This window comes from Grus americana, chromosome 18, assembly GCF_028858705.1.
Source record: "Grus americana isolate bGruAme1 chromosome 18, bGruAme1.mat, whole genome shotgun sequence".
Classification (NCBI taxonomy): domain Eukaryota; kingdom Metazoa; phylum Chordata; class Aves; order Gruiformes; family Gruidae; genus Grus; species Grus americana.
The window spans coordinates 1,150,890-1,178,469 of record NC_072869.1 but is presented as its reverse complement, the minus strand read 5'-3'; the positions used below and the strand labels follow the sequence as shown (position 1 = coordinate 1,178,469).

Here is a 27,580-nt window from a genome sequence, read left to right as displayed (position 1 = left end):
GGCTTTCAGGGTGCCGGCCGGCTCTGCAGGCAACGGCTTGGGACAGGAGCAGCCACGCGGTGACGGCGCAGCCGGGGACGCGCAGCATCAGACCGGCGCTCCAACTCACCTTGGCGTGGTAGGTGATTGCGCTCTTCGCTACCGCGCACTGTTTCTCTACCAGGAAGCAGAACCGTCTCCTCTCTTCCGTGAGAGCTGTCTTATAGCCATCGGAGACGTAGTTTTCCAGCTCGCCTTGCTTGTTGCTGATGGCTTCAATGTACTAGAACAGGAAGAGAAGCAGAGAGGTGGCCGCCATCACCGCTTTACCCGCCGAGCGCCTGCACCTCGGCGTGCAGGGCAAGCGATGCCGCAGCATCCTCTGGAGAGGGGTCAGCGGTGCGGCCGCACAGGGGGCCAAGCAGGCAGGGCCCCCCCAACGCAGGCCATGCACACGTGTGCCTGCGCGGCCCCTCCAACCCGCCCTTACTCATCCGAGCCCCCCCACGCAGAGGCGCTGACTCAGCACGTGGGCCGGGAGCCGCGCGGGCGGCGGGACGAGCTGTACTGCGTGCAGCCGCCCTCTCACCAAACGGGCGCCTGAGCCACGCCGAGGCACTCGCGCCGACGGCAGAGGCCGGGGAGGTTGCCCCGCTCGCCCGGGGCTGGCACAAGCCCCCGCAGCTCCCTGCCCGCCTCTGCCAGGCACCACGGCACAAACCTCTGTGAAACAGCCCGGGCTGAACGCCCCCAGCACCTCCTCTGCTGCCGCCGTCTGTGCCGCATCACCGCTCACTGCCCGTCGCTGCCTGCAAGCGCGGGCAGGGCCGTGCTGCTGAGAGCCGGGGGCCGCAGCACGTGACCCCGTCCAACACCCCCCCCATCAGCAACGCTAAAACTACCGGCGGCGCTTTCCGTTTGCATTGCCAGTCAGCCGGACGGTAAGCGGTGCCGGGGACACGGGGACGGTGCGGGGCAGGGAGCACTGCACGTTGGCACGACGCTCCCTGCCCGGCCGCAAGCAGCAAGGGGACTGCCGGGGCGGCCGTTCCTCGACGCCGCACCCCAGGGCTGCGCAGATGCCAGGGTCCCTGCCAGCGCCGGGCAGAGATACCGCAGACGTGGCAGCGGGAGGCTCCTCTGCTGCCACGGGCTCCTGCTCTACCTACGTGACTTCTGCCAGCACGGCCACGCCACGCGGGGCTTTGCCAACGCCGTACGGGGCACGGAAACGGCACCCAGAGCTGGGCCGGGGTAACCCGGCTGCTCAGGCTGACCCGTGCGATGCAACCGTGGCACACGGGACGGCTTCAGAGCAACGCCTGGGACCGCAGGGCTGCTGCTGCTCGGCCACACCGTCAGCATCCCTGAGCACAGAGGGCGTGGGATGTCCCCAGGTCCCCGACCCGGCCACTTTCTCCTCCCTCAGTCCTCTCGAGATGTCCCCAAGCTCCTCTGCAAGGAGCCTCCACCCTTGATGTGGCACTGGGAGAGCAGCCGCCGCACCGAGCCTTGAGGAGGAGCATCTCGCGCCCATCGCTGCCCTGCAACACCTCCCTGCCACCGGCCCTTCCGCGGGGCGGCAGCACCACGCTGAAGAGCCAAACCAGCCACGCAGCCCAGGTACTGCTAAACCTGTTTCAGAAAGTCTGAGCTTCTCTGGGAACGGAATTAATCTAGAAATTCAGGGCCCAAAGCAGCTTTACTTCTTTCTTCATGTTTAAGAGTTATTTTTAGCATGCTACAATATTTATTAGCAGACGCATAAAATGGAACAGACCTCAACAAAAGCAGCAAGATTAAGTGACATCCCAGACTTCAAAGTGGGCTTATTTCAGAGCTGGAGCTCCTACTGCTCCCACCCTGCTCGGAGCATCCTCCCTCGAGAGCAAACCCTGCGCAGAGCTCGTGCCAGACCCAACAGGTTTTTTGCACCAACAGGGGTTGGGGAGAGGGGGTCAGTGAGAAATGGATAAAAACCCAGTTTGCAACCAACAGTCCTGTTTCAAAGAGAATTTTTTTTTCCCCCCCCAAATAAGAAAATCTAGCGCAAATACCCATGTTCAGGAACAGAAATAAATGAAGGTAACCCAGCTGATGCCACCGGGCACAGAAGCAACGGAGGTATTTGCATCACCCCCAAGCAAAGCTGCGGGGAGAGCCGAGCCGGACGGGCTGGTGGGGACACAAGGGAGGGCACCGGCAAAGCCAGCAGGCAGCCGGGCTGTGCCGGCAGCGGGCACAGAGGTGCTGGGGCCAGCACAGTGCAGGCAAGAGGCGGCAGCAGCCCCGGGCACGTGCTGGTGGGGACGGCGAGCAGGAGCAGGCGGCCGTGGGAGGACGCGCTCGGCGCAAGCATCGCTCCCCGGAGTGGGCTCAGGACAGAGGCGCTGCCGAGCGCGCCGCCTCCTCACGGGTATTATTAGCCCCGGGAACAGCACAGGGATGGAGCCCAGAGGCGTCAGCCCGGCAGCGGCGATGGGAGCCAGGAGGGAAGGACGCCAGCGCCAGCCTGGAGAGCCCCCAGCCCCCCCAGGGTCCAGAGCCCCGACCCCTCCATCGCAGCCCTGCTACGCCCGGGACAGACCGACCCTGCTGTCCCCAGACCCTGCACCACAGGCAGCTCCCAAAAAGGTTCCCTTCCCTTCCCTCCCCTCCCGAGGGAGGCGGCGGGACGATGCTCCCCCCTGCAGAGTCCCGGTTCTGGAAGGAAAGCGTAACCCTGACAGCACCTGAAATAGCGCGGACCCCCAACACCCTGAACTCATCCTGCTTAATTTACTAACTGGGCCATCGAGAATGGGAAGGGGAGGAGTGAAATGAGTCCACCTCCAGCTAATTTGGCTCAGTAGCACAAGGACCATCCCGCCGCGATTCAGGTTTCCCCGTACGATAACCATCCCCAGGTCGGACACAGCCGTGCCCCGGGTACGGAGTCAGCTCTCCTCCCACACACGCCGTACGCCGCCACGCGAGGAGGGGGAATCCTGCCTTACCTTAGCAGTGTTAAGATTTTTAGTTTTAATCATGACTTAAAAACGCAAGTTAAAGCCTTATTTACATCCCCGATTTCAATCTTGTTTTGCAAGTATACTTGTAATTATTTCGCTAAAGAAAGGCTTGTCTTAATGGCTGCAGCCAGTTAGAACATGTTGATTCGCAAGCAGAGAGCCTGCGCTCTAAATTTAGTATTCTCAGCACTTTATATGCTTTATGTAAATATGCCTGATGTGCCATTGATTTATTCAGAGCCTCGATTTTTACACGTTATTACATTACAAAATGGCGAGCAACGCTTCTTGTTCACTAGACAGTTTTCATTTCGGATTTGCTCAAAATGACAATGGGCTTTCAAATAACGCATAGAAAGACAATTTAAATAAAAACCTTGCTAAATACGCCAGATGCACAGGGAAAAAAGAGCAACACGCAAAGCACGATGTAAAATCTCACTACTGTACGTCAAGGAGAAGCGCTGCCTTTAATCAGCGAGGAGTTACCTGCAGCCCGCCGGGCTCACGGCTGCTGCTCACGTCCCCTCTCCCCAGGGACGAGGGGGATCCCGCAGCATTTTGAACCCCAGCCAAACACATTTCTCAGCTTGGCACAACCGGTGTAAGGGCCAGGGGCAGGCGTCTCCCCACCGGCCTCGGTGTGTCCGGGCTCCGCAGCATCCTCTCCAGGACCTCACCCACAAGCATGTACCACTCGAGTGATGCATCTTCAATTCAGACCTTGATTTAGGCTGTCAACTTCAAATTTGGATTTTAAGCATCATCTAAAGAAAAAATCCCAGTTTAAAGGAGGAAAAAAAAAAAAAAAAAAAAAAAGACATTTTGACTGAGCGCCCGAGGGGGCAGGGAGCCGGCCAGGGTTGTGCTTGCAGCGGCCACGGCCGTGCCCAGAGCCAGAGCACGCACCGGAGCCCAACAGCTCCAGAAACCTTTTCTGGGTTTCTAGGTTGGAGAAGCCTCAAATAACTCCCCGTCCCCCCCTCCCCGAACACATCCACTTCCAATTCACGGGGAGCTGCTGACCCAATTAGCAATGTCAGCACACGGCGGCGCCGGGCGCAGCCGGGAAGAGAGTTTGGTTGAAGATGCTGCAGCCCGCGCCAGGGAAGCTGCGAGCCCAGGGACGGGGACCCCCCTCCCCACCAGCCCCGGTGGCGGCTCGGCCAGGACCCGCCAGCTCGACCCCTCCTGGCTGCCCGATGCCCGGGGGAGACGAGCGATGCCGGAGCAACGCTTGGCCGTTCGGGGTCCAGCCAGAGCTGGGCAGGCTCCGTTCAGAGGGCAGACCGAGTTACCCCAACGGGTCAGATGGAGTTAGGAACAATGAAAGCTGGAGAGGGGCTGGTGACAAGGGCAGGGAGTGACAGGCCAAGGGGAATGGCCTGAAGCTGCAGGAGGGGAGATGGAGACGGGATCTGAGGCAGAAATCCTTCCCTGTGAGGGTGCTGAGGCCCTGGCACAGGGTGCCCAGAGAAGCTGTGGCTGCCCCTGGCTCCCTGGCAGGGTTCAAGGCCAGGCTGGATGGGGCTTTGGGCAAGCTGGGCTAGTGGAGGGTGTCCCTGCCCATGGCCGGGGTGGGACTGGGTGGGCTGGGAGGTCCCTGCCCACCCAAACCAGTCTGTGAACAGGAAAACATGAAAGAGGAAACAAGATGCTGCAAACTCCCCAGCCCAAACAGCCGCTGTCATCCCCGGCACGGACAAGCCAGGGCACACAAAGGCCCTGCTGCTTACGCCAACATCTCCCCAGTGCCACCCCACAGCTGACAGCTAGAGGTGTGTGAAGATGAAAAAGCATCCGAGAAGTGTCAAGACCTGAGTTCTTTTCAAGCGCATGTTGCCATCGCCGTAGTTAGCACAGGTGAAACAGCGTCATTACCGAACTTCAGTCAAGCCTTTAATAACCACCCATCCTTACTGGAAAAAAATGAGTTCAAACCGTTCTATCCAAGCCAAGAACGTGCAAAGCAGTCAGGAATACGAGCCAAGGGCAACGCTAATCACGACCGCGCTGAGCACGACTGCAGAAATCATCATTACAGATCTTTATCGGCGATCAGACGCGTCGGCCACCGCCAGTAACACAGGCTGAGCGAAGGACCGGCCGCAGGGACAAGAGGGAACCAACAGCAGGCAGCAAGGCTGCCTTTCAGGGGTCACCAGCTAACCGCAGCGGGCAGAGCAGTGAGTTTTGAGACCAGAAAGCCAGTAAAGCCGCAGGGGAGCTCGGGCTGGGCATGCTTCTAGCAGGCATCAGGAGAGATGCAGAGCAGGGAGGGGACCGTGCCTCCGCACTGGCTCCAAGCGCCAGGCTCTCGTCCCAGGGAGGGACAGGACAGGACCAGCGGCAGAGAGCAGAGGGGAAGGGAGAGGGCTCTGAGCTGTGCCGGACCGATGGAACAGGCTGAAATACACCTGGAAGGGGTAAACACCAAGAGAAGGGAGGATTTATTTAGGGAAGCACGAGGGAGAATAATTAGAAAGTAATGGGATAAAATAAGAAAGGAGTTAGGCTGATTAACAGAGGAAGAGCATCTAAGCTGTTGAATAGTCTCAAGGAAAAAGCAGCTGAAACCCCAGCACAGAGCCAAGCTGGGGAAAACGAGAAGCCTAGGGATCCTCAGCCCCAACAGCTTCTCCTCATTCCCAGAATTTGCTCCCTGTGTGGAAGCTGAGGGACCTCGGAGCAGCCTCGGGGGAGACGCCGTCCCCTCCTGGTTCCCTCCAGCCTCCATCATTGCCCACGGTGTTACAGACGGAGAGGGAGGGGGTCGGTTTGTTTAGCCAGAGCCGTACTCGAGCCCTGGGATATCGGTGGCATGTCCTGGCAGAGCACGGCCGGGAAGGAGACCGGAGCTCAGAAACGAGCCTGGGGTGACCTAACCTCTCTCGTAATAAGGCAAATAAAGCAACAGACCAAACCCTCTCCTGCAGCGGAGAACACCCACACGTGGCTCGCCATGGGAGCCAAAACACGTTCCGCTGCCTTTCGCAAGGACGAAGCACCCCCGCAGAGCCACGGGACCCCGCGTCGCCGCAGCCGTCCGCGGTTGGACGGTTTCTGTGCTTCTGGCACAGAGGCACCCCGGATCTCTGCACTCTTCCTGGGGAGAAGACAAACACCCCCCTGCCCTGCGCAAGCACCGACATCTCCAGCCGGGGAAGGTCTTTTAGTGCCAGCACCCGCTGCACTGCCCACCGGCCTCCGCCGCTCCAGCTCCATCACCCTGCCTGCGGCCAAAACCCTCCTCCGGGATGCGGACACTGCCGCGCTGACGGTTATCAAAGGGGAAATAATACGCAGGGCGGATCCCAGGGAACACACCGCTGACAGCTGCCCCGCTCCGAGGACGCCGGCCTCCCTCTGCTCCCCCGAGGAGGGCTGTCTCCCCTCGTTACGTTGCCCGTCTCACACATCTGCTCACCAGGGCAGCAGCCTCATCCGTTCACTGCTCCTGTAAAGCGCCATCCACGCACACATGTGATATTACATAAAATTTACAGAGAGCAAAACAGCAGGCAAGCGCTTTCTCCAACCGGCTGTGCGGGGGTTTCATGATCGGCTGCTTAAAATGTTCCCTCGATACGGGGACGCCCCGGATCAACAGCTTGATGCACAGGGTTTGGTACCGAAATGCTCATCAGACGTGGCCCTGACCTGCACAGGCACGGGGACCCAGACCCCAGCTTTCCAGAAGAGGCATTTGAGGCACCGAAGCCCAGAGGAAAAGAATTTTAAGACTTCATTTTGCCTATTTGTACCAGCTGCTTATAGATCTGTAGAGCCGGTTTCAGGAAACTGCGCTTCGTGCCAGAGCCCGTAGCTCGCCCGGGCTGGAAGGGATGCTGCCCGCCAGCCTCGGCGGCTGAGCAAACCCACCCCAGCCACTGGAAGGAGACGGAGCCTTTCCTTCCCTCCGCGCTGCCTCTTTCACAAGCGCTTACAGACCACAAAGTCGGAAAAAGCTGCTTCAGCATGTGGCTCCTGCAGCACCGTGTCTGGAGAGAAGAAGGTCGGTGCCCCACCAGAGCAGGGCGTGCTGGAGCCCCACCAACGCCCGAAGCCTCCCCAGATGCTCAAGGCTACAGCCCCACGGTGAGAGGGGCCAACGTCGCTGGCACGCGAGTCCACAGCTGATTACAGAGTTAAAGAGGCAAAAAAATACCAGGAGGGACGAGCTCTCCGCAGGTAACACCACCGAGCTACAGGCACGCTCAGGTTGGCGTTTCCCGAGTCAGGACGGCAAGGAGGATGCGCAGACGCTGCCCACGACCGGAGCAGCTCAGCCCCGTGCCCTGGGGGGCATCTCCCACCAGGCACTTCCCCTCCCAGCACCCGCTGCCTGTATTTGCTGGGACACCCAGCCTAACGCAGCTCAAAGCACCAGAAAACCTGGAGAGAGTTACCTGCAGCCATGGAGCTTTTACATAATTCTTCCCGGTCTGACTTTTACATAAGCCCCTGTAACCTGGTTTGTGCAAACTCCTTATCAGTTAGAGCTTCTCGACCTATACCTAAAATTATGTCTCCTGATGGGAATATCAAAATGAGGTTTCAATTAAAAAAGTTTATAAAGCCCCCCAAGTTATTTGGCACAGTGGTATCTAATGCTTAAAATATTCCCATAGCAGTAGGTGTAGGTGTGGACGAGCAGAAGACACATCTGGGCAGGAGCTGAGCTCAGCCTCCGCAGCCCACCGCCCCCGGCTCAGCAAAGCCTGGGTTTGGGGGGGGTTAGGAGGAGCCGGGAGCTCCCTCTGCCCCTCCGGAGTTACCGTCGTGGCTGCTCACCGGCACAGCCGCGCCGAAAGTCCTTTCGCCCAGGCCAGGCACAGCCTTTCACCGCAAACAGCCGGCTTCAGCTCCGCTCTTTAGGCTGAACTACAGTCAGCTTCGTCCCAGCCTGATGGAGAAATCCAATTGCTCGTAGCGTTAATATGATCTGATAAATAGTCTGAACCAACATAACTTCATTGTTGAGCTGCTGATTCAGTCAGGGTCCTAAACCCATTGTGACCTTGATTTCATGGCTTGGTCATAACCAGCGTTTAATGAAATTACAGCAGTTTAGCTTCCTTGGTCATTGCTTAATCTTAATATTGTTTTCATTCTTCATAAAAGACACGAAGTGAATGGAATTGGTTTACTCTTCTGGTTTTCAACACAGGTAAAAAAAAATCGCAGTAACTACTAACTAAGATGAGACATTTGAGGCAGTTAGCTGTCTCAGCTTTCATTCCTCACGGATAACAAAAGCTCTGGACTGATTCATAAGGAATAAAAAGCCTGGCTTTATTGCGACATTCAGCGCTAACTACCCACAACCACAGCATCTCTCTTGACCATGACAGACAAAGCTTTGGAGATGGAAAATCACTCCTGCAGCCTAATTGCACTTTGAGCTGCTTTTAAGTGAGTCGTCTCTACTGCAAGCCACAAGGTACTTTAAATCCTCAACCATTTTAATCCTGTGACACCCGCCCTCATCTATGAAACTCCACAGAACAAGCACAAGATGGCCAGGTGATGTGGGACTTGCAGCCAGCGCCTGACGAAGCTCAGCAGAAGCCTCCTGCAAGCGTCCGTGAGCATCGTGCCGCTGCCTTATCCTGGGCAGACCTCAACCCCCATGTTCCCAAAGCTACTGCTCACCAGCCACGAGGCAATCAGTTACACGCAGTGCCTGCCAAATATCAGCATTTATTTCTGCTCTGTAGCACTGAAGAGTCACAGGTGAGATGTCTGGGCTGTTTTACTGGGGTTTCTGGTCAGTCCAGCCAAGCACGGAGCCCGAGCCACGCTGGCACCCTGGTGCAGGCGAGGGCTGTCCTCTGCCACCCGGCGATCCCGAGCCTGCGCAGCCCCCAGTCCCCTCTCAGCTCCGCAGAGCAGGATGATGTTATGGGAGCCACGTCCCGCAGCTCCCCGACGGAGGACAGCGCTGCCTCTCCCACTGCGCTCGTCTCGCCCTCCCATCTCACTTGCAGGCGGTGACAAGACGTGGTCACTCAAGTGGTGAAGAGGCAGAAAGGAGCAATTCTGCTTCCCGGAGCATTAAGTACAGAGAGAGATGATGACAGAGCACCAGACTCCTGCCCGCCAACCACTACAGCAGCTTAAGTGGATGAGTTCAAAAGAAGAGTAAGATGTTATTGCTTTATTGAAGGAGATGACTGATGTAGCTACTAGGACGTTTCCATCAACAGCAGCTTCTCCCATTACGAGACGCTAATCTGCAACAGCCCATTACACGAGCTCCATCCAGTCGTCTGATCGGTCTGCGGTCCCCAGGCACCGGCCTGATGAAGTCTGCAGCTTCCCGCAAGCATCGCGAGGTGCCTTTGGCAGCCTCCTCCTCCTCCTCGGACGCCGGGGGTTTTACAAGCCACCGCAGGGGTGGCTCTGGGCCAGCTAAACAAACCAAACCGCACGCAGCAGCTCCCCAGGGAACTCTGTGGTTCTCTGTTTTAAGCCAGTAGAGAGATTTTTGTGGAGCCAAGCCCCACGGTGTGACACCAGCAGCTCTGCAGATGCTCCAGTTTCACTAAGCCGCACACAAGGCTCCCTCCTCGTAGCTCCAGGCTGGACCCACCCTTGCAGCAGTCCCCTGCTCTCTGATGCCCAAAGCAAAGGTAAGAACAGCGTCAAGGGTGGCCCAAAATACTCTTTTTCCATTGAAAGAAAATACCAGCATTGCAGCCAGCAGAGAACAGAGGGAAAACTGCCTGATTGCCTGAATTCAGCAACTTAACTTTGTATTTTGATCTGGGGGGTGGGAAAAAAAAAAAAAAAAGCAGTGAGCAGTTGAGCAGTCTCATAGCTCTTTAAGCTCAAAAGCCATCGTAAGGCTTTTTCAGAGATAAGTGCTTCCTAAATACTTACTGCTGAAAGATTAAGAGAATGAAAGCCTGATCCTGTTTCCCTGCCCGAAGCGCCTGTGCTAGCGGGACTACCCCGTCCCTGCCACATCACAGCAGGAGAACTGAACCAGCGCTCCTCTCCAGCTACACAAAGCCCATCGCTGGGATGGATTTTCTCCTCCTCCGACTCGGGGTGTGGGATGGGGACCCCTGCATGGCAGCAGCCCGGGGGGGTTAGGCAGGAGAGGGGTGGCTCTGGCAGCAGGTTTGCTCTGTTGTCTCCACCAGCAGCTTTCGCAGGCGGGGGATGACAAAGGTTTGGTCCCCCAGTTCCCCCACGCCGCGCCTCGTCGCCTAACAGGGCTTTTCTCGCTCAGCAGGAATTTCGGAGACGCCACAACTCGGAAGCGGTTTAAGCTGCTCAGCTCTCAAGACGCCGCCAGCCCCCGTCTCAGCAGGCAGGACACCCGAGTGCTGCATCCACAGCTCCCAGCCGTGCCTCCTGCTGCAGCCCGGCGCTGCAAACGAGCACGAGCTCGGTGTGGAGCACTCCATCTCGGCACAGGAGCTGCACGCCGAGCCGGGGGGGGGACGGCTGCGGATGCGTTTCTCTCCTTCAGTGCTCATTCTGATTCACGCCACAGAGAACGACTGATTTCCCAACTTTTAGTGCAATTAAGAATGTCACTTCCCCAGCATAACCTTCAAGGTAACAACCTGCCGATTACTTTAAATGCCCCGGCTGTGAAGCGCCAGGGACGGTTACACGCCCTTCAGCAGAGGGGGATCAGTTTGGACGCGGTACCGGCCCGTGGCATCCAAAGCTTCTGGTCCCAACGTAATGCCTACTCCCATGCCTCAGACTCAAGACCAGGTAACGTCTAGCTTCAGGGCTAATCTTCCCCTTTAAAGGTACTACTCGTGCTGCAATCGTTCAACAGCCTTAACTGGTGCAGCAGTGCCCCGACTTTCCACCAGAGCAGGTTTGCAGGGGGGTGCATCAATCTCTCGTTAAAACTTGCCCTGTTCAGCCACGCTCCGGGCAAAGCTCGAACCAAAGGTCACAGACTTCAGAAAACATGAACTGCTGCTGTGAATGCATCAGTAACCCGGGTGCCACGGCCCCTCGACACGTCCCACTCATGGCCCCAGCACCAGCAGCGTGCCAGGATGTGCCCCGGATGCTCTTCAGCGACACCCTGGCCCCGACTCCCTCCCTGTGGGGAATCCCAACGCTCCGACCTCCGAAACGTGCCCGCCCCGCAGCACAGACCACCCAGGCAGGTGCCACGAGGGACCCCAGCCCTGCGCCGCCGGGACTCGATTAGCAAATGGCGCGTGGTCGGCGAGCGAGCCCACACCACGATCACACCGCGGTGATTCACCGCGGCCACCCCCAGCCCGCGCCGCCGCCGCCGCCCCGGCGAGCTGGGGGAAGGGGCACCCTGGCAACAGGCACAGAAAATATTTAAGCAAAACATCATCCAGAGGAAGATGGCACAACAGAAGTTAATGATCTTTGAGGTTCATTCATTAAGCAAAAAAAAAAAAAAAAAAAAAAGGAGAGAGGAGCAGTGGATTGAGCAGGGTTAGTCACCACCGCACCGCCCGGCACAACGCCTGCCGTCAGCGGAGCTCACATCCTCCCCCGGGGCGGCCACGAGACCAACGCGCTCCCATCACGGGCTGCCACCCCCGCCCCATCCGCACCTCCCACTCCCCACCACGCTCCCCTAATGCTGCCGTGCCCGTTCCTCTCAAGAAAACGGCAAGCCCTCATCTAAACGCTTGCGAGAGCCGGACCTCCTCTAGCACGCGGTGCAAAGCGTCCGCTGCCCTGCGGGAGGATGAGATGCCCGTCCCCCCGCGCCCCTACCTGCAGCTCCTTGTCAGAGTATTTCTGGGGGTTTTTGCTGCCTTGGCTCTTCTTCCGAAGTTTCTTCAGCTCTGCCTGGCACTTGTCGAGCGAATCCCCCTTGCTCCTCTGCTCCGTCTGGTATTTTTTCAGCGCAGCCTGGATGCGACAGGAGAAAGCTCTGAGCAGCCGAAGGCGAAGCCTGGCCTCAGCCACGGGTCCCGCTGCCGAGGGTTGGCAGAAGCAAGCAGACCCCCCCCCCCCCAGCCTTTGGGAGAAGCGGGATTCCCACGGCCCGGAGAGCAAACGGGGGCAGCAACAGTCTGACAGGGAGCAAACGCTGTTCTGTGCGTGGGGATCTGTGATGGCTGGTCACCCATCTGTGACCAGGGGCACGACCAGACCGTCCCCGAGCAGGGAGCTGGGCGAGGGGGGGGACGGGCAGCAGGAACGGGAGACGCAGAGACACCCGAGCCAACACGGGGCTGCACGAGTCCGTAACTCACACTCAGGTACCGGGAGTCCAGCTCCACCTTCTGCTCCAGCTGCGTCAGGAGCTCGTTGTGGAAGGACTTGAGCTGCAGGCAGAAAGAGAAAACACGGTTCCTTGGCGAGGGGCCGGCGGGGAGAGGGTCTGCACAGACAGAGCTGACAGCGGCGAGGGACAGACGGACACTCAGAGAGGGACCCAGCTGGGCAGAAGCGGATGCCCAAGCAGATCAGACGCTTTGCAGCTCAGCAAATCTGCTTCAGAGGGGCTGGTGTCACCCAGGCAAGACACGGAAAAACCCTTTTCCTCGGCTGTAATGCTGGCAGAGCCCGTGGCCAGGCAGAGACCCCGGCATGCCGGGGCTGGGGCACTCACCATCTCCTCCAGCTGGTTCTGGATCTGCCTGTGGACCTCTGCCATCTGGAAGAGCACGTCTCCTGCAAAGACAACATGCAGGGAATGGGCTTGAGGCGCTGAGCTCGGGGGGACACCCCGGGGCTGGGGCAGGCGGCACCCTGCTAGCACGGAGGGGTCCACAGCCAGACCCATGGGTGCTCCTCGAGTATCCCCAGTGCCCATCTTCAGAGAGCTGTAGGTGAGCAAATGTTCATCTGAGACACTTGGACAAACACATACACCTTGTGTCACACGAAGGGAAACAAGGACAAGCAGCAGCAGGACCCCAGCACCAGCCCTGCCCGCGACCCACCCCAGCTACGGCACAGCTCCATCCGTGCCAGCCCTCAGCCCAGCTGCTGGGACGTGACAAAGGAGCCAGAGACAATGGGACCAAGAAAGGTCCCTCACCTCAACCCGACTGTCCAGCTATTGAAAGCAGCACGTGGAGACAAGAGATGCTGCACTAATAACAGACGGGAATTTAATAGCACCGTTACAGCCAGGAGCTTCGCCTGCTCCTAGCTGTGCGAACAGCCCAAAGCCAAGCACAGAGCACCCTCTCCCCCAGCAGCGGGGCGGGGATAGGCACAGCCCCAGGACTCGGTCCAGGTCACAGGACACGGAACTGCAAACGGAGCTAAGCCTTACGTTGGTATTTGCCTCCAAACCACTGGACCTGTTCAACCTCGGCAGCCGAGCCGCGGCACACGGCTGCTGCAGACACCGCAGGGCAGTCCCACAAACAAAGCCCACGGGTGAGGGATCCCAGCTCCGCTTTCTCTCTTCCTTTAATTTTTCTTTTCAGATGCAGAACACACACCCTCTGCGCTTTTCCTGGAAGGAAGGGCAGTGTCCTGCCTCAGCAAAAGCCCCAACGCGGCTGGAGCCAGACACACACTTGGGAGCCGCAGGAGAGGAGCCAGCGCTACCCCTCGACTAAAAGCACCGTCTCCGGATCAGAGCAAGCTGTCGGGGAGAGCCGAGCTCCGTCAGCTGTTTGTAAGGGCTGAGTTGTGGAGCTCTCACTCCCAGCACGGCGGGTCACAGCTTCCCAGGACGCTTCCAGCCTACATGGAGCTGTTTGCAGACTGAAAGCCACGATCCGTGTCCGAGCTGCTCCAGTCTCAGGACTCGGCCCCGGCAGGTCCTGCAGCCAGCGGTGGCTGGGAGCCCCCCCCCCCAACACCCGCAGGGGCTCTCCAAAGCAACACAGCACCCCACCTCCCGTGGGAGATAAAGCAGAGCAGCACCTGGGACAACTCAAAGCCCCGTGAAAGCGTACGTGGAGTTTTAAGTGACAGAACAGCAACCCCAGGGATGGGAAAGGCAATGGGAAGGGGACAGCAGCCCTGGAGCCCCAGGACAACGTGTGGGAGGAGACAGAGCAGCGCTCCCGGGGCTGCTCAAGGTGGAGGTGGCAGCTCCCAGCAGGGATGAACGTGGGAACCCACTGGGGATCTGGGGGTGAGCAGCCACAGCCCTAATCCCACTGGGCAGTGGGTCCCCCTTCCCCGGCGTGCACAGCCCCCCAGCCCCCGAGACACAGAGCCCAGGTTTGCTTCCACAGGGGCTGCGCAGTCCTGTCCTGCTCCGGCGGGAGCCCAGCCCCGACAGCGAAGGAAGATGTGAGTCCTCCACGGAGGACAGGTCCAGGACAACCGCGTCCTCCGTACGTGGAGTCAAACCTCAGCAACAGCGAGACTGGTGTGAGCCAAGCCAGCGTCGCACCAGTGCAAGGGAACCGTCGGGACCCTCATTCGGCACAAAGCCAGATGGGGTGCGCTGGGCCAGCCCCAGCCCACCGCTCGGTCAGCCGTCCCCGGCACACCACGTGCCCAGGCACACGGGCCGTACACCAGCTGAGTGCCAACACCACCAGCTGACCAGGAACAACCTGGCCCAACAGTTCTTTGCTCTCGTGGCTGAAGCAATTCGTACTTTGCACCATGCTCAGTGTCTCAAAACCTTCTGCAAACATTAAAATCTGATCCCTTTTGGCCCTTGGCGGGTACCAGCCCCCTCTGCCACAGGTGGGTGCAGGAACAGCGGCACGTTCCTGCCTCCCCCATGCCTCCTGCTCGGCTCCTCGAGAGCGCAGTGATGTGCAAAGCGTCCTGCGAAGCGAGGAGGTGACCAGACGGCAGCTGGGAGGAAACCGTGTGCCGAGATTTCCGCAGCCGCCAAGCCGGCTGTAACTTTTATAGCCGCTTCGCAAGGTGCTGAGCAAAGCGGAGCAGCCCCCGGTGCTCACACCGAGCGGGCAGCCAGCTACGGCAATTACACACGTCTGCGGTGGAGAGCTTCGCGCATGAACAGGGAGGTCCAGGCAAGGGGTCACCACCACGAGACCGCCAGGAAATTGCTCTCCGGTCGGGCCGTGACAGCTCAATCATGGGAAGTGCACAAATTCCCACTGCAAGGAGGCAATGACGTAATGCCGTCGCCGACTGCTTTTTCGAGAGCATATCAATGCAAGGGTGGCTCGCTTATTATTTCCAAAGCTCACGCCACCCCCTCTCCCTTTTGCCTCCCTATTTGGCTGGAGTGGAAACCCCGGCTGAGAAAGCCGGTGCAGGGCTGGCCGAGGGCTTTCTGGGCAGCAGGGACCAGGGCTCTCAGAAATTACACAGACACCCCCAAACCCAGCACCGCGTACACCCGGGCCCTGCCCCAACAGGGCTCTGCCCCCACCGCATTCCTCACCCAGGGAGGGAACCTGTTCCCAGCAGCCGGGGAGGTGCGCGGCGCATCTCCTGCGGCAGAGACACGCGTCATTTTGTTCAGACTGTCTCCTCCACCGCCACCCCCTTGGCCGTTACTGCGGCACGAGCACGGGGAGTTTCAGCCTTTCCGTCCCCGCTGCAAGCTGCTCCACGTCCCAGCCCGGGCAAGGGGACGGTGCCGTCCCCCCCGCGCCCACCACGCAGCGCGCTCCCCTGCCACGGCCGCTTTGCCGTGTCTTTGCTGGTGGTGTGGCGTGGCCAGCCGGCGCCAAGAGCGGCTCAAGGTGAGCGCGGCGCTGCAGCCGGCGCGGCGCAGGAAGGCTGCTGGATGCCTGCCCGGCGCTGGGCTGTGCGGAGGCACGAGAGCTTCCTCTGGAGCCTTTCCCCAGGCTGAGACAGACCAACCGGCTCCGAAGAATCAGCTCCGGGCTTCCCATGGCCTCCACCATCGCTGGGAACCCACGCGGGGCAGCGGCAGGATTTGAACTAAATCCCCTGAACAGTAGCTGCGGCGCTGTGTGAATTCACAGATAGCGTCTCCGACACCCTGATACCTCCACGCCACGAACTGCTTCACCACTGCAAAAAAAGCTACAGACCCTGTCAGCCATTAACAGACATTTCACCCTGAAACCGCTCAGACTAACCCAGCCCGGCAGCAGGGAAGAAGTTAAACTGCGACTAAGAGATACCGCAGTAGTCGGAAAGCCTAAACAGTTCAAACCCCGGCTCAGAAGAGGATCCGTGGCATTGCACTGACGGTAGATACCGCGAGGCATTACCCGAGCTCGGCGGCAGGGTGGGGACCACGGCACGCCCCAGCCCGGGCAGTGGCACAGCAGCCCACGCCACGGGCGTTTCGCATCACCTACCAGTGGTATTTGCAAGTTAAACACGGTAATTACCGCTGCGCGGCAGGGCAGAGAGCAGGGCAGGAGCTTGGGTCACGGTGGAAGTTGTATACAGAGCGCGAGCATCGCTCCAGCCTTGCTGCCAAAACGCACATCCTATAGGTGAAACAACCCGAGGGTAAGCGTCTCACCTAAACCCAGAGGCAAAAATAAAGATGCAGAAGGGCAGGAGCGCGGTGCGAGGGTTTCACCTGCCCGTGCCGGGCTCGCGCACCTTTCTGCAGCGCTGCAGAGCACAAACAGGCGAGGAGGAGTTGCTATTTACGGCTGGCTGACTCACAGTATCGTTCTGGGAGAACTATAGGGGCTATTGTGGGCCCTTCCCTACCACGCCCCGCCAGGAACAGGCGGACAGGTTGGTCCACATCCCTCCCGGTGCACCGCAAGCCCGGTGCAGGAGCCAGCGGCCGCTCCAGAAGGCGGAGCCGTAGGAACCCATCTCACAACGTTTTGCTTTTGAGTTTTCAGAGCCTAAGGATCCCCCCCGCCCCCGAGCCAGATACAAGCCACTTTTAACAAAAATACCAAACAATGCATCTGCCAAGGAGCCAAACTGCTCCGAGCCAGGACATGTGGGTGCTTGTGCAGGGCTGAAGCAGCCCAGCCCGTCCCGCAAGCGCGGCGGGAGCATCAGCAATGCTTTGACAAGCAAACAGCACGGCATCCTCACCGGCACTGCTCCTCGCTCCTGTAAGATGGAGGATGCGGCACTGTCGGCATCGCTCGCCATCACGATCACTTGCTCTGGAGACTCAGGTCTCAAAGATCACGACAGGATGAAACAAGGAGTTCAGGGGCTCAGCTCTTCTGCCCTTTGACATCGTGCTGGGCTTCTCCCCATTGCTTTTTGGTAAGGGAGACCCGAAAGGCGACCGCGCCGTCGAGGGAAGTAACCAAGCTGGCAGAAAAGGAATATTAGCTCATTAACGAGAAAAAGCAACAGACAGTGACAGGGCAAACTGTTGGAGTTCCTGAACCTTAAGAGCAAAAAACCAAAATCTGCTTTTCAATGGCTGGTTAAATGCTGTTAGCAGAATCCTTTGATGCCAAGCAAGCACCCAGACCCAGGGCGGGGATGTGCCCACGCCAGCGGATCCCTGGGCAGGCGGAGATGCGAAAGCACCGGGTGCCTGGGGGAGAAGGGGCCGGGATGTCCCTGCGCCAGGCGCTGCTCCCACAGGCACCCACTCCGCTCCTCTTGGGCTTTGCTGAGCAAAGTCGTCTGCTGGGCAGGAGAGCTCCACCGGTTTGGGGTTTTTCTCTGGGAGGGAGCAGGGTGGAGAACATCAACCTTTATTGCTTCAGGGTGAAACCCTGCCACCCCCGACTCGGCAGAGCAGGGTGCTCAGCCCAGTGGTTACCAGTTCCCCTTCCAGCCCTGCGTGCCGCCCGGTTTCACACCATCCGTTTGCCACCAACCGCAGCACTGAGCGCCGCAACCAGCGGCGAGCGTGGGTGTCAGTGCTGCGTCCCCTGGTCCTGCAAACACAGACTGCAGTAACCCTGCTCGCACCCCTGTGCCGAAGAGCTGATGGAGCCAGATTTCAGGCTACTGAAAACTTCTGCAACCCTTTTTCTCCTCCCTCACGTTAACACATCCCGACCCAAGCTCACAGGCACAGCACACGCCACAGACAAGCCCTAAAGCCACGGAGAGAGGCACTTCACAGCCCAACGCCTCGTCCAGACAAGGCGGCTGACTTGATCAGCTCTGACATTCAGTCGCAAGACAACTTGGGGGAAGATCCGTGCATGTGCAGCGGGCAGGATACGAGTGTGGGAAACAATCACTTCTCCGCGCTGATTCACCTATTCCTCTTCAAAAAGGTTTCACTTATCGCAGCCCCAGAGGATGGTGCTGGATTTGTTGATGTTATATTAGCGACTCATCAGCATTATAATGATCAGCTCCGTTTGCAGCCTCTGCCTCAACCCAGCTTGGCAAGGCTTAAGACATTTTTTATTTATTTACTGAGAGACAAGGTAAAGAGAAAAGCAAAAGCTTCCCAAGGCACCCTGCCTCAGGCAAGTTCAACGACACGTTTCCAGTAATCGGCTCCCTCAGGCTGAGCAGTTGCCATCGACACTTTTGCCGCGGACAGATTAGAGACCTGGGTGACCTGCAATGCCCTGCGCTTCCCAACAGCCCCCCGTCCAGACGTGCACAGATGACGTATCCGTACCACGGCGCACAGAGCAGCCAGTCCTGTACCACCCCACTGCTCTGGCAGCAGCGACATTGGTGACACGGGATTAATTAGCGCAGGAGGACACGACTGCACAGACCTCGCTGCACCCACGCGAACCGATCCGTCCTGCGCGCCAGCAAGGACCCGGGGCACAAGCCGTGTCCCCTCCTGAAGTCTGCCAAGCTCACAGCATTGCCGGACAGCAGAAACCGGCCCACGGACACACACGGCCCCTCCGTCCCTCCCCAAAGCACGGAGCATCCCTGCAGGAGCCCATCCCAGGCTCGGTGCCCAGGCACGCAGCAGGTCGGCATCCCTGGAAGATGTCACCACTGAAGGTGAAACCCAAGCGTTATACACAGCTGCTGCACGTTCGAAACTCCAGCCAGGCAACATGCTCTGCGCAGATGCTCATGTAACAGCCCTCCGCCGTCACTTCCCCAAACACAGGGTGGTGAGAACAAGCCTACTGCTATGGCCGTCTGCTCTTCATCAGAAGGTTTGAAGGCAGTGAAGAGGCAAGGCAGGCAGCAGCAGGGTCCCTTTCTGAGGCAGGCGGCAGTTTTTAAGAGGTCTGTCTTGTGTTTCTGCACCCTTAGCAAGCCCGTTCCTACAGGTCCCTTCCCTCAGGGAAGGATACAACTTGGAGGCCGAGTGCTGAATTTTTGCAGCAATTTCTCTGGCAAATTAGGCCTTTTGACAGAATCGCAGGTGGAAATGCAGGTCCAGAGCATCCATTCTTCCACCAGTGCAAAGTTGGTACCCACAAGCCATTAAGGGCATCATCGAGTCCAATTTTAAAAGGATGGAGCAACAAGACTCCCACTGCTCTCCCACCCAGGAGCTCATCTCCACAGGCAGAGGAACCAAGTCACCCATCAGGCCAATATTTCCTGGAGTTCAGGTTCGGTTTTTCCAGGCACTGCTCTGGCAGGTCCCCAGCAGACATCGGGCACCACGGCCACCACCAGCTCCGGTGGTCCCCGGTCACACATTGACCACCGCGACAACCTTTGACATTCACAGGATCTATATCTGCATCTCCGCTGCTGCAGGAAGCGTCTACCCAAAACAACTGCAAATCCAATTAACAGATTAATCCCTCTCCCCAGAGGGCTCAGCGCAGCACAGAGCCACCGCCAAGAGCCGGGCCAGACTGAGGAGCTGCAGCAAAGAGTCTGAACTTGCCTGGGCAGCCGTGGGCATCCCACCAGACCAGGCTGCTCCTCACCAGGAGCTGCTACACGTTGGCCGTCCCACCAGGGCGCAGGCTGGTGGCACCCTGGCTCTACGGCAGCATCACCGTCAGGACCAGGCTCCGCGCCCAGCTCCGACCGCAGACCCCACAGCATGCGTGATGGAGACAGCTCTACCCTGCATCCCTCCGTGATGCTCATCACTGTTTTAAAAGCTGTACGGAGATGGTTTAAAACTCTTGAAGCCCAGCATCCTCCACTGACACCAAAGAGCCCCACGGAAAACTGGACCACGAAGGCGCCACCAGTTCTGATTTTATTGTACAAATTGCATATCAGAAGCAAGCCGTTACCTACTAGAGGCTCACTTCAGCTCTTCAATGGCTGGCTAATTACTGCATGTCTTGCCCTTTCAGAGCACCATGCTTCAGTCAGAGTGGCCTTCACTAATTCAAGAGAACCTCTGGGAAAAGCAGCTGCTAAGCAGAGCCCACCTCCAGCCCTGACGGCGTTTCCCACAGGCGCTGTTCAGCCCCAGCATCCTGGTGCAAACTGCCTCCGGCTCTGCTCACCAGGCACCTGCTTCCCTGGAGGAGAAAACCCCTTCCCATGACTTTGCCGTGGCCTAGTTTAAGTGGAAGAAAAGAAACAACATTTTGAGTAGCATCCAAGGGACCCTAAGCAGGAGCCGGACAAGGGCCAGAGTCACCCAGGCACTCGTGCGCATGAGACTGGAGCTCCTGGGAAGTGTCTGCAAACCGTTCCCGGATCAAGCCCGGAGCAAACCTTCACTGATCAGACCCACAGCGTTCGTGCTCTTCACAGCGGCTTCTCAGCTTCCCCAAAGCCCCTGCAGCAGCCACCCAAGATGTGAAGAGGCATAAGGAGCCTCTCAAAGAGGAACTGCGGGCATCGGTCTAATCCTCCACGTGCCAGGAGCCGAGCAGCAGCGCGGGGAGGGGAGAAGCTTTCCCACCGTCCCTCCCGGGAACGCCACCGCAAGCCGATCCTCGCTGCCCCGTCTCAGCCCCCCCCGGCCGGGTTTGCCTCCTGGAGAGGTCCCGTACTGGGGGGGGCTTCTCCCCCACTTCCCCCACAGCACCGGGAGCTGCTCCAGAGCACGGAGCAAGCGCAGCTCCTCACGAGGCACAGGAGGATTTTCCCAGGTTGTGGAAAGCATAAAACTGCTAAACCGACAGGGAACCGCACAGAGCAAACTGTCTCAGGGCAAACCTGCTGCGCGGGGACAATTGAGAGCTACACGCTGTACCTGGTCGGAGCATCGCTTCAGTTAAAAACCCAAGAAAAAAGACTCGGAACATCCCAAACCTCGGCAGCGGGGTTCAGACAGAGGTACGTCCCCGCCAGACACTCGAACCCAAAAACTCCAGCCACAGAGCCGATTAGAGCTCAAGTACTTTATTATCGCTAGGTTTTCCATCACCACCCAGGATTATCCTGTCTACACACAGTTGCTAAAATCTGATGGAGAATTTACAAAAAAACGCGAGGTGCTAAGCAGCTGGTGAGCAGAAATCTAAGCTTGGAGGCAGCGCTAAATGTTCTCAGCGAGACAAACACGCAGCATCACTACCTTCATAGGAACGTGGTTTTAAAAAAGCCAGCGCCAAGCAGAACAAGCCACCTCGGCTCGCCGCACCGGCCCGTCGCACGGCTGCACAGCCGGGGACCGGCCGCAAACAGAGTTCTCCAGCACCCAACTCAAAGAGCAACTCCTCGGCGTCACAGGTACCGCTGGGGAGAGAGTACAGGAAAACACGGCCGGCTTTGAGCACCGAAGAGCCCCAGCAGCTCTCCCAGCACAGGGCAGCTCTGAGCCTTCACCCAGCTTCCTGGGGTGCTGCAAACCCACCCGGAGCACCCGGTCCCTGGCCGCGCTGTGTCACCCAGGGATGCAGAGCCCCCCCCCACCCCAGGCAGCATCACTGCAGTGCAGGCAGGAGAGCTAGGGAAAAGACGTGCCTGCCTTAACCCCATCTTAGACACAGGATCTGCAGTATTTATGTTCTTTTGACACCTCCTATCCCAGACATCAGAAAAGCCTCCACATTGGGAAAAGGGTTAAGGAGGGAAACAAAAATCTCAGATTCTTTTCCGTGAAGGCTGGAAGCAGATGCGAGCGGCAGCCCCAAGCAGAGCATTTCGAGTCCTGCCTGACGTCTTGGAGCAGCTTTCCCTGTCCTGTTGCTCAAGGAGGAAACCACCCGCACGGGGAGGGCGCGCCAGGGTACAGCATCAGTGCAAGTGGCAATTACGAACATCCCCATTCGCTGCGGCCTCTAGTAAGGAATGAAGTAACGCAGACCCCAGCGCTCGCTTCCGGCACTATCAGCAATCACAGCGCAGGGACTGATAAGGTAAAGGTGCTCCCAGGAAGAGCTTGTACCTTTGGCAGGCGCAGCCCCGATCTAAAACATTTTTCAGCCTCTGTTTATACATCCTGCTGGGAGGGGGTTGTGTCCCCGGCTGTTATCAGCTCCAGTAAACTGCAGCCAGAAATTTTATCTTAACTTTCCCCTGCACAGAGCAGCTGCCACAATAAATATCAGCAAGATCAACAAGGCAAGAGGTCTGAGGAGCAGCTGCTCGTCACGGCTCTGGGCTGAGCAGGAGCCACCAGGATCCTCCCTCGGTTGGGCTCACACCAAGAGCGAAAGGCGCAGTAATTTGGAAACACTTTAAACCAACCCAAAATACTCAAGCCACACGCTGAATGCACGTTGGGAGACTGCGGGAGGGCGCTAAGGACACCCGCTGTCACACCACGCATCCGTAGGCGAGGAAGCAGGACCACCAGCAGACACCAAAGCTGGGTTTTAAGGGTGAGCAAAGCCTGGAGCAGCTCTGAAGGGCAGGCGGTCCCCAGGCTCCTGCCCCTGCACGGCTGAGCCACCCCGATAAGGCTTGCCCAAGCTTTCACCTTCCAGGAGGACAGAGCTGCTGCATCCTTCACCCCAAAGAGGCAGGAGAGGAAGCCCTTGGACTTTAAGGTCTGCGCAGCCCTCACAATCTCAGTCGCTGCATGCATCGCACATGAGGCTCTTTTGTTTTATTTATTAAACAGAAACAGATTGCTATAGGCAGCCTTAATCCAAGTGATAAAATCGGTTTCCATAGACACTTACTGCTTCCCCATCAAAATTCAGACGCAGCCAACAAGCCGCGCACGGCCGAGCTGAAGCAGCCTGTGGCTGGGGGCGAGCGGTGTCTGACACCGAACACGACGTGGCAAAACCAAAGCCCGGCCCCCCCGAGGGGCTGCTCACCGATTGCTTCGTCGGCCTTTAGAGTCATTTCAGCTCAACCTCTTCCGTGTTCATTGACTGCCGCGGAGATGAAGGCAGTTTGCCATCTCCTAGCACAGCAACCTGGTGAGCCCGACCTGCAGGAGGCACTGGGAGGAGGAGGAGGAGGAGGAATTCACCCAGGACAGCAAAGGCAGCAAGTCCAAAACCCATCGCAGCGTCCTGAGAGGCTGCGGCATCCCCGGGGGGAGCTGGGAGAAGAGCCGCCCCGAACCCCATCTGCACAGCGAAACAGCAGCGAGGGGGAACAGCTCGGAGCGAGAACACAGGGGCCACATCCGAGCGATGGGAAGACTGGAAAGGCAGCTCCCGTGTGACTTAGAGAGCGATGAATGTAAGAAGGGGAAAGGAGCATCACAGCCGCGATGTCTGCTGCGACCCTGACGGGCTGAGCACGGCACCAGCCGCGTTGCACTGGGAAGCTGCAGACAACGCGCAGTGGATCCTGCGACAGCTCTGCCGCGCTCGGGGCACCAGCACAGCCCCCACCACGCACAGCCCGAGCGCTGGGTGACTTCTACCAGGAGAAACACTGCTTCAGCACGGCCGACCCGCCCGCTCCCTCTCCCCCACGCCGTCCCCTTCTCCGGAGCGCTACGCCGGACAGCGCTGCCGCAGCTCCCGGACAGAAGCCGGTGCTTTTCTCTCCTTTGCAAAGCAAGACAAAACCACCAAATCCGCTCTCTGCAAACGCTTCCTCTTTGCGGGCGCCACGAGCTGACAGTGCCCCAAAATCCTGAGCCTAAGAATAGCAGGTTGGATTTCTTCCCTGAACTACGTTAACAGTAACTAGAGCCACTTTTACCACTCCCGAGGCAGGGATCAGTTCCGCATCGAGCTTGTTTGCCCCACCAACAGCAAAAATCTGGTTTCATTCCTGTGCTCGGAGCCAGCTCCGGACCGCGACTCCGTTTAGCAGTAAATTGGTGACTTACCCAATTCTTTAGATCCTTGGCTTTCACTGGCCAACTCTCCCATCTTAACCAGAGCATCGAAGTATCCTTTTGCTGCGTATGTCATACCTAAAAGCATAAAAACAAATTGAGGTTACGTTCTCTTTCATGACTATTATAACTTCTATGGCACTGACTAGATGTTAGACACTAAACCAGACATTACTTCAAAGGGTTTAACCCCACAGGGAGGGACTAGACAAACAGAAGAAAAATGAGTGAAGAAAAGAAAACTCGAGCAGCAAGATTACAGGGCTATTTAGGAGGGAAAAAAGGTATGTGCAGGACCTAGGTGGTTTTCATTCCAGTGTAGCCAACAGCCTGCTTAATGCTGCTCAGAAAAATCACTGTGGAATAATTGAATATCACAGACTTTCATTATAGTTCAGTCTTGTTTGTTGACATTCCAGCTACACACTCCACTTTAATCAGATAAGCAGGGGGTTTCCTCTAATCACGAGGACATGTTGTACGGCTTTAGCTCAACATCATCAAATTATGTGCTGAAGCCTCCTCCAGCACGATTTACTGATTAGGACACTTCCTTCAGATGCCCCCACAAGCATGGCGAGCCAGAGTAAAGGATGAGCAAAGACAATTTTTAAAGTTACAGGATGATCTTGGGCTTCAAAGCCTATTCACAGCAGGGATGGGAGAAAAACAGAAATCAAGCAATCATACTGGTTATCCACCAGACGCTGCAGTTACAGCGTGCCAAACTTAAGCTGGGATAAACCAGCATGTAATAAACAGGCTCCACCACCCGGGTAATTAAAAGCTGCGTTATCAGTATAACATTTTAGAAGAATAAATAAAAAATGCGGTTCCAAGCGTAACCTCTTCTCCCTGCTGCCTGCACCTGGCTGGAGACCCAGCAGGGAAACAGCAGGCAGAAGCACACCCAAATCATGAACCCCTGCTTCGTTAGCATCATTAGGAAGAGCTGGGCTGGTAAGGGTGTATTAAGTGCCCCATCCCTGGGGGATCAGAGTCCACAGCCGCTGTGCAGTGGACCGGCATGGACAGGCGCTTCCCACGTTACGGCCAGTTGACCCATTAAAACCTAATTAAAAACAGCGCTGAGAACTGGCAAGAAAGCAGCGTGCAGGGAGTGCCTGCACCTGAGAAAGGCAGGAGGTCTGCATCTTGAAAGATCCTTCACCGAAACATCCAGGAACCCCGTTCGCCTTGCGGGAAATAAAACTTGCTCCGGGCACAAAGCAGGGCGGCACAGATCCTTCCCGAAGGTCGTATTTCAGACACCATCGTTTAAGAACACGAGATACCAAAATATTTTTTTTTCCCCACTGGCTTAAGATTATGACAGCCTCTTCCCTTAGAGGCATTTTCACTGAACCAATTCAAAAATAAAATCCAGGCGACACGTGCCGCAGAGCCCTCCCTGAAAGCAGGAGCCTGCCTTAAACCTCCTTCAAACCCGGCGGAGAATGGCCCAGGCAGTCGGCAAAGTTGGTGGAAGTCAAAATATTCCATCTTTGGTTTTCAACAATTCGTCTTTTACTTTTAATCATTTAAATCTACACCCCCCCGACGTTTCCCGATAGGACCCTGTATTCCCAAACGAGAGCTGCCACCAATATTTTTAGGGTTTTTTCCTTCTCTTCCAACGCATTCTTCTGGGCAATTTGAACATTTCAATAACACACCTTTAAGCAGAACTTAAAGTCTTAACTCTAAATATTTCAAAGTAGCAATTAAAGACCAACTGGTTGGAGATGTATTTGTTATCCAGTTGCCACCCCACATTTTAACACTCAAATCCTTTCCACACACGTGCCTTGCGCGTCCTAACGACGTGGGCTTTGCATTGAGGTCCAAGAACCACCTCCCCAGTTTCCTCCCCTCGCTCTCCCAGGGAAAAAGAGCATCCCACGCTGGTTTTCCAGCCTTCCTCCCTTCCGAGGCCACGCTGTCCGGCCGGACCCAGGGACCCCTCACCGGCCTTGCAGCCCCCCGCATTCCAGCGATAAATGCATCAGCCACGCGGTTTCACTTACTTGCCAAGGCCTTTTCATAGGTCTTCCCCATAGAAATGAAATTCCTGAGGCTGGGGTTGAACTGCTCCATGATCGTCTAGAGGGAAGAGAAGAACATCACCAGGGGTCAGTGGAGATGACCGGGAGCTGGACAGAGCAGCTCTGCGCTCCCCGGGGCACCCACGCGGAACTCCACGTTCATCAACACGATGACAGAACGAAAATCCTCCCACCGCGCTCTCGGCAACTCAACCCAAGCTTCCGATGCCAGCGAGAGGATGCTGGTTTTACGACAAGAACCCGTAAGTATACCCACGTCTTGCAAATAATGCTCAAAAGCAAGGGCCCTCTTGGCCTGGAAGGGTAAATACTCGTCTCATTCTGAGTAAGTCAAAAGTACAGGATCAGGGCAGTGCAGAAGTAGCCCAACGCCAAACCAAACACTACGATAAGAGCGTAGCCAGGACGTCAGCTGAACGCAACAACCCGTGCTGCCGCTTCAAGCCATGCCTCCTCCAGCCCTTCGCGAGAGCGGCTTGGAGACACCTTCACCTCTCACCAAGGACAACCGCTCCGGAAGGCTCTTCCCCACGCCAGCTCCAGCACGTGCCGCTGGCACTGCCCTGACACCAGGCGAGAGCAGAGCCCAGACGCAACAGGGGGAAGATGCCCCAGGCATCCTCCCTTCACCCCACAGCTTTATCCAGGAAGACCAAGCTCAGGGTTTGGACACCACAAGGTCACTATCAAGGTGGCTCTGCAGTGCCCCAGCACGAGATGCTTTGGGCAGGTGCTTCACCCTAAGAGATAAGTGAATGCCCCAAACCAGAAAGTTATCAGATATGGCAAATATAACCACAATAATAACCGTCGATAGCTGTTTGAGACAGCAGGAAGCAGCCTTCAGACAAACACAAAGTTGACCCGAGTTCTGGGAGATGATGGCTGGTGATGTCTCACTCCTGGCACGGCCTCGGAGAGCAGCATCAGCTTGGTCTATCACGGACAAGCAGAAAGGGCTGAAGAGCCGTATTCGAAATAACCACCAAGGAGCTGAAGTCAGAACAAAGCCACCATCGTCCCCACCGCGCTGGTGCCAGCCACGGCTGAAGCCATGTGCGAGGAATCACACCTCGGTCTCAAAGCACTCGGTGTCACTTTCCACCTGCCTATAAATGCATAAATTAGGGTGTCCGTGAACACCAGAAGCGCTGTCTGACAGCTTTTCCTCCCTCGCTTTAAGGTCCTTATTTAAACATGGGGGAAGGAATAATCGGATCACAAAGAAGAACGGCTCTTTGTACGTTTGGCACAGCAGCTACTGACCCTCCCCTGCCGGAGCTATTCAATCCCCGGTGCCGATAGCATCTCTAAAACCAGACACCGATTCCCAGCCGAGCCGTTGAAGAGACAACAAAATCTCCATTCTCTCCCTGCGAATCCAACCTCCGGACCAAGCCCGACCGCAGCCCCAGAGCTGTCCCAAGCCCCTCGCCCTGCCGACAGCCTCCCACCACCACAAACCTAGGTTTGATGCCTAAATGTCCCCGCACCCGCCGAGCGGGGATGCACGGGTGTTCCGCCCGGGAAGCCAGGGCTCTGCACCCCCACGCCACGCTGCTGGCAGCGTCCCATCCCGGGAAGGGGAGGGAAGACGACCGACAGACACTTGTGGTGAATAAGCTGAT

General features: G+C 57.5%; 1 protein-coding gene across 7 annotated transcripts in view; it reads right to left on the bottom strand.

Annotated features, from left to right (window-relative positions):
* The window catches only part of BAIAP2 (BAR/IMD domain containing adaptor protein 2), a 47,932-nt gene that overhangs the window by 12,295 nt on the left and 8,057 nt on the right, over positions 1-27,580 (bottom strand). For 6 of the 7 annotated variants that reach the window (XM_054847005.1, XM_054847008.1, XM_054847006.1 and 3 more), the window contains exons 2-7: positions 25,914-25,989; positions 23,878-23,964; positions 12,574-12,635; positions 12,215-12,286; positions 11,730-11,867; positions 110-262 (exon numbers count right to left, since the gene is read on the bottom strand). In XM_054847005.1, the coding sequence (XP_054702980.1) occupies positions 110-262; positions 11,730-11,867; positions 12,215-12,286; positions 12,574-12,635; positions 23,878-23,964; positions 25,914-25,989 (588 nt within the window). The remainder of the gene's footprint in view (positions 1-109; positions 263-11,729; positions 11,868-12,214; positions 12,287-12,573; positions 12,636-23,877; positions 23,965-25,913; positions 25,990-27,580) is intronic. The other variant, XM_054847010.1, reaches the window with a different exon arrangement.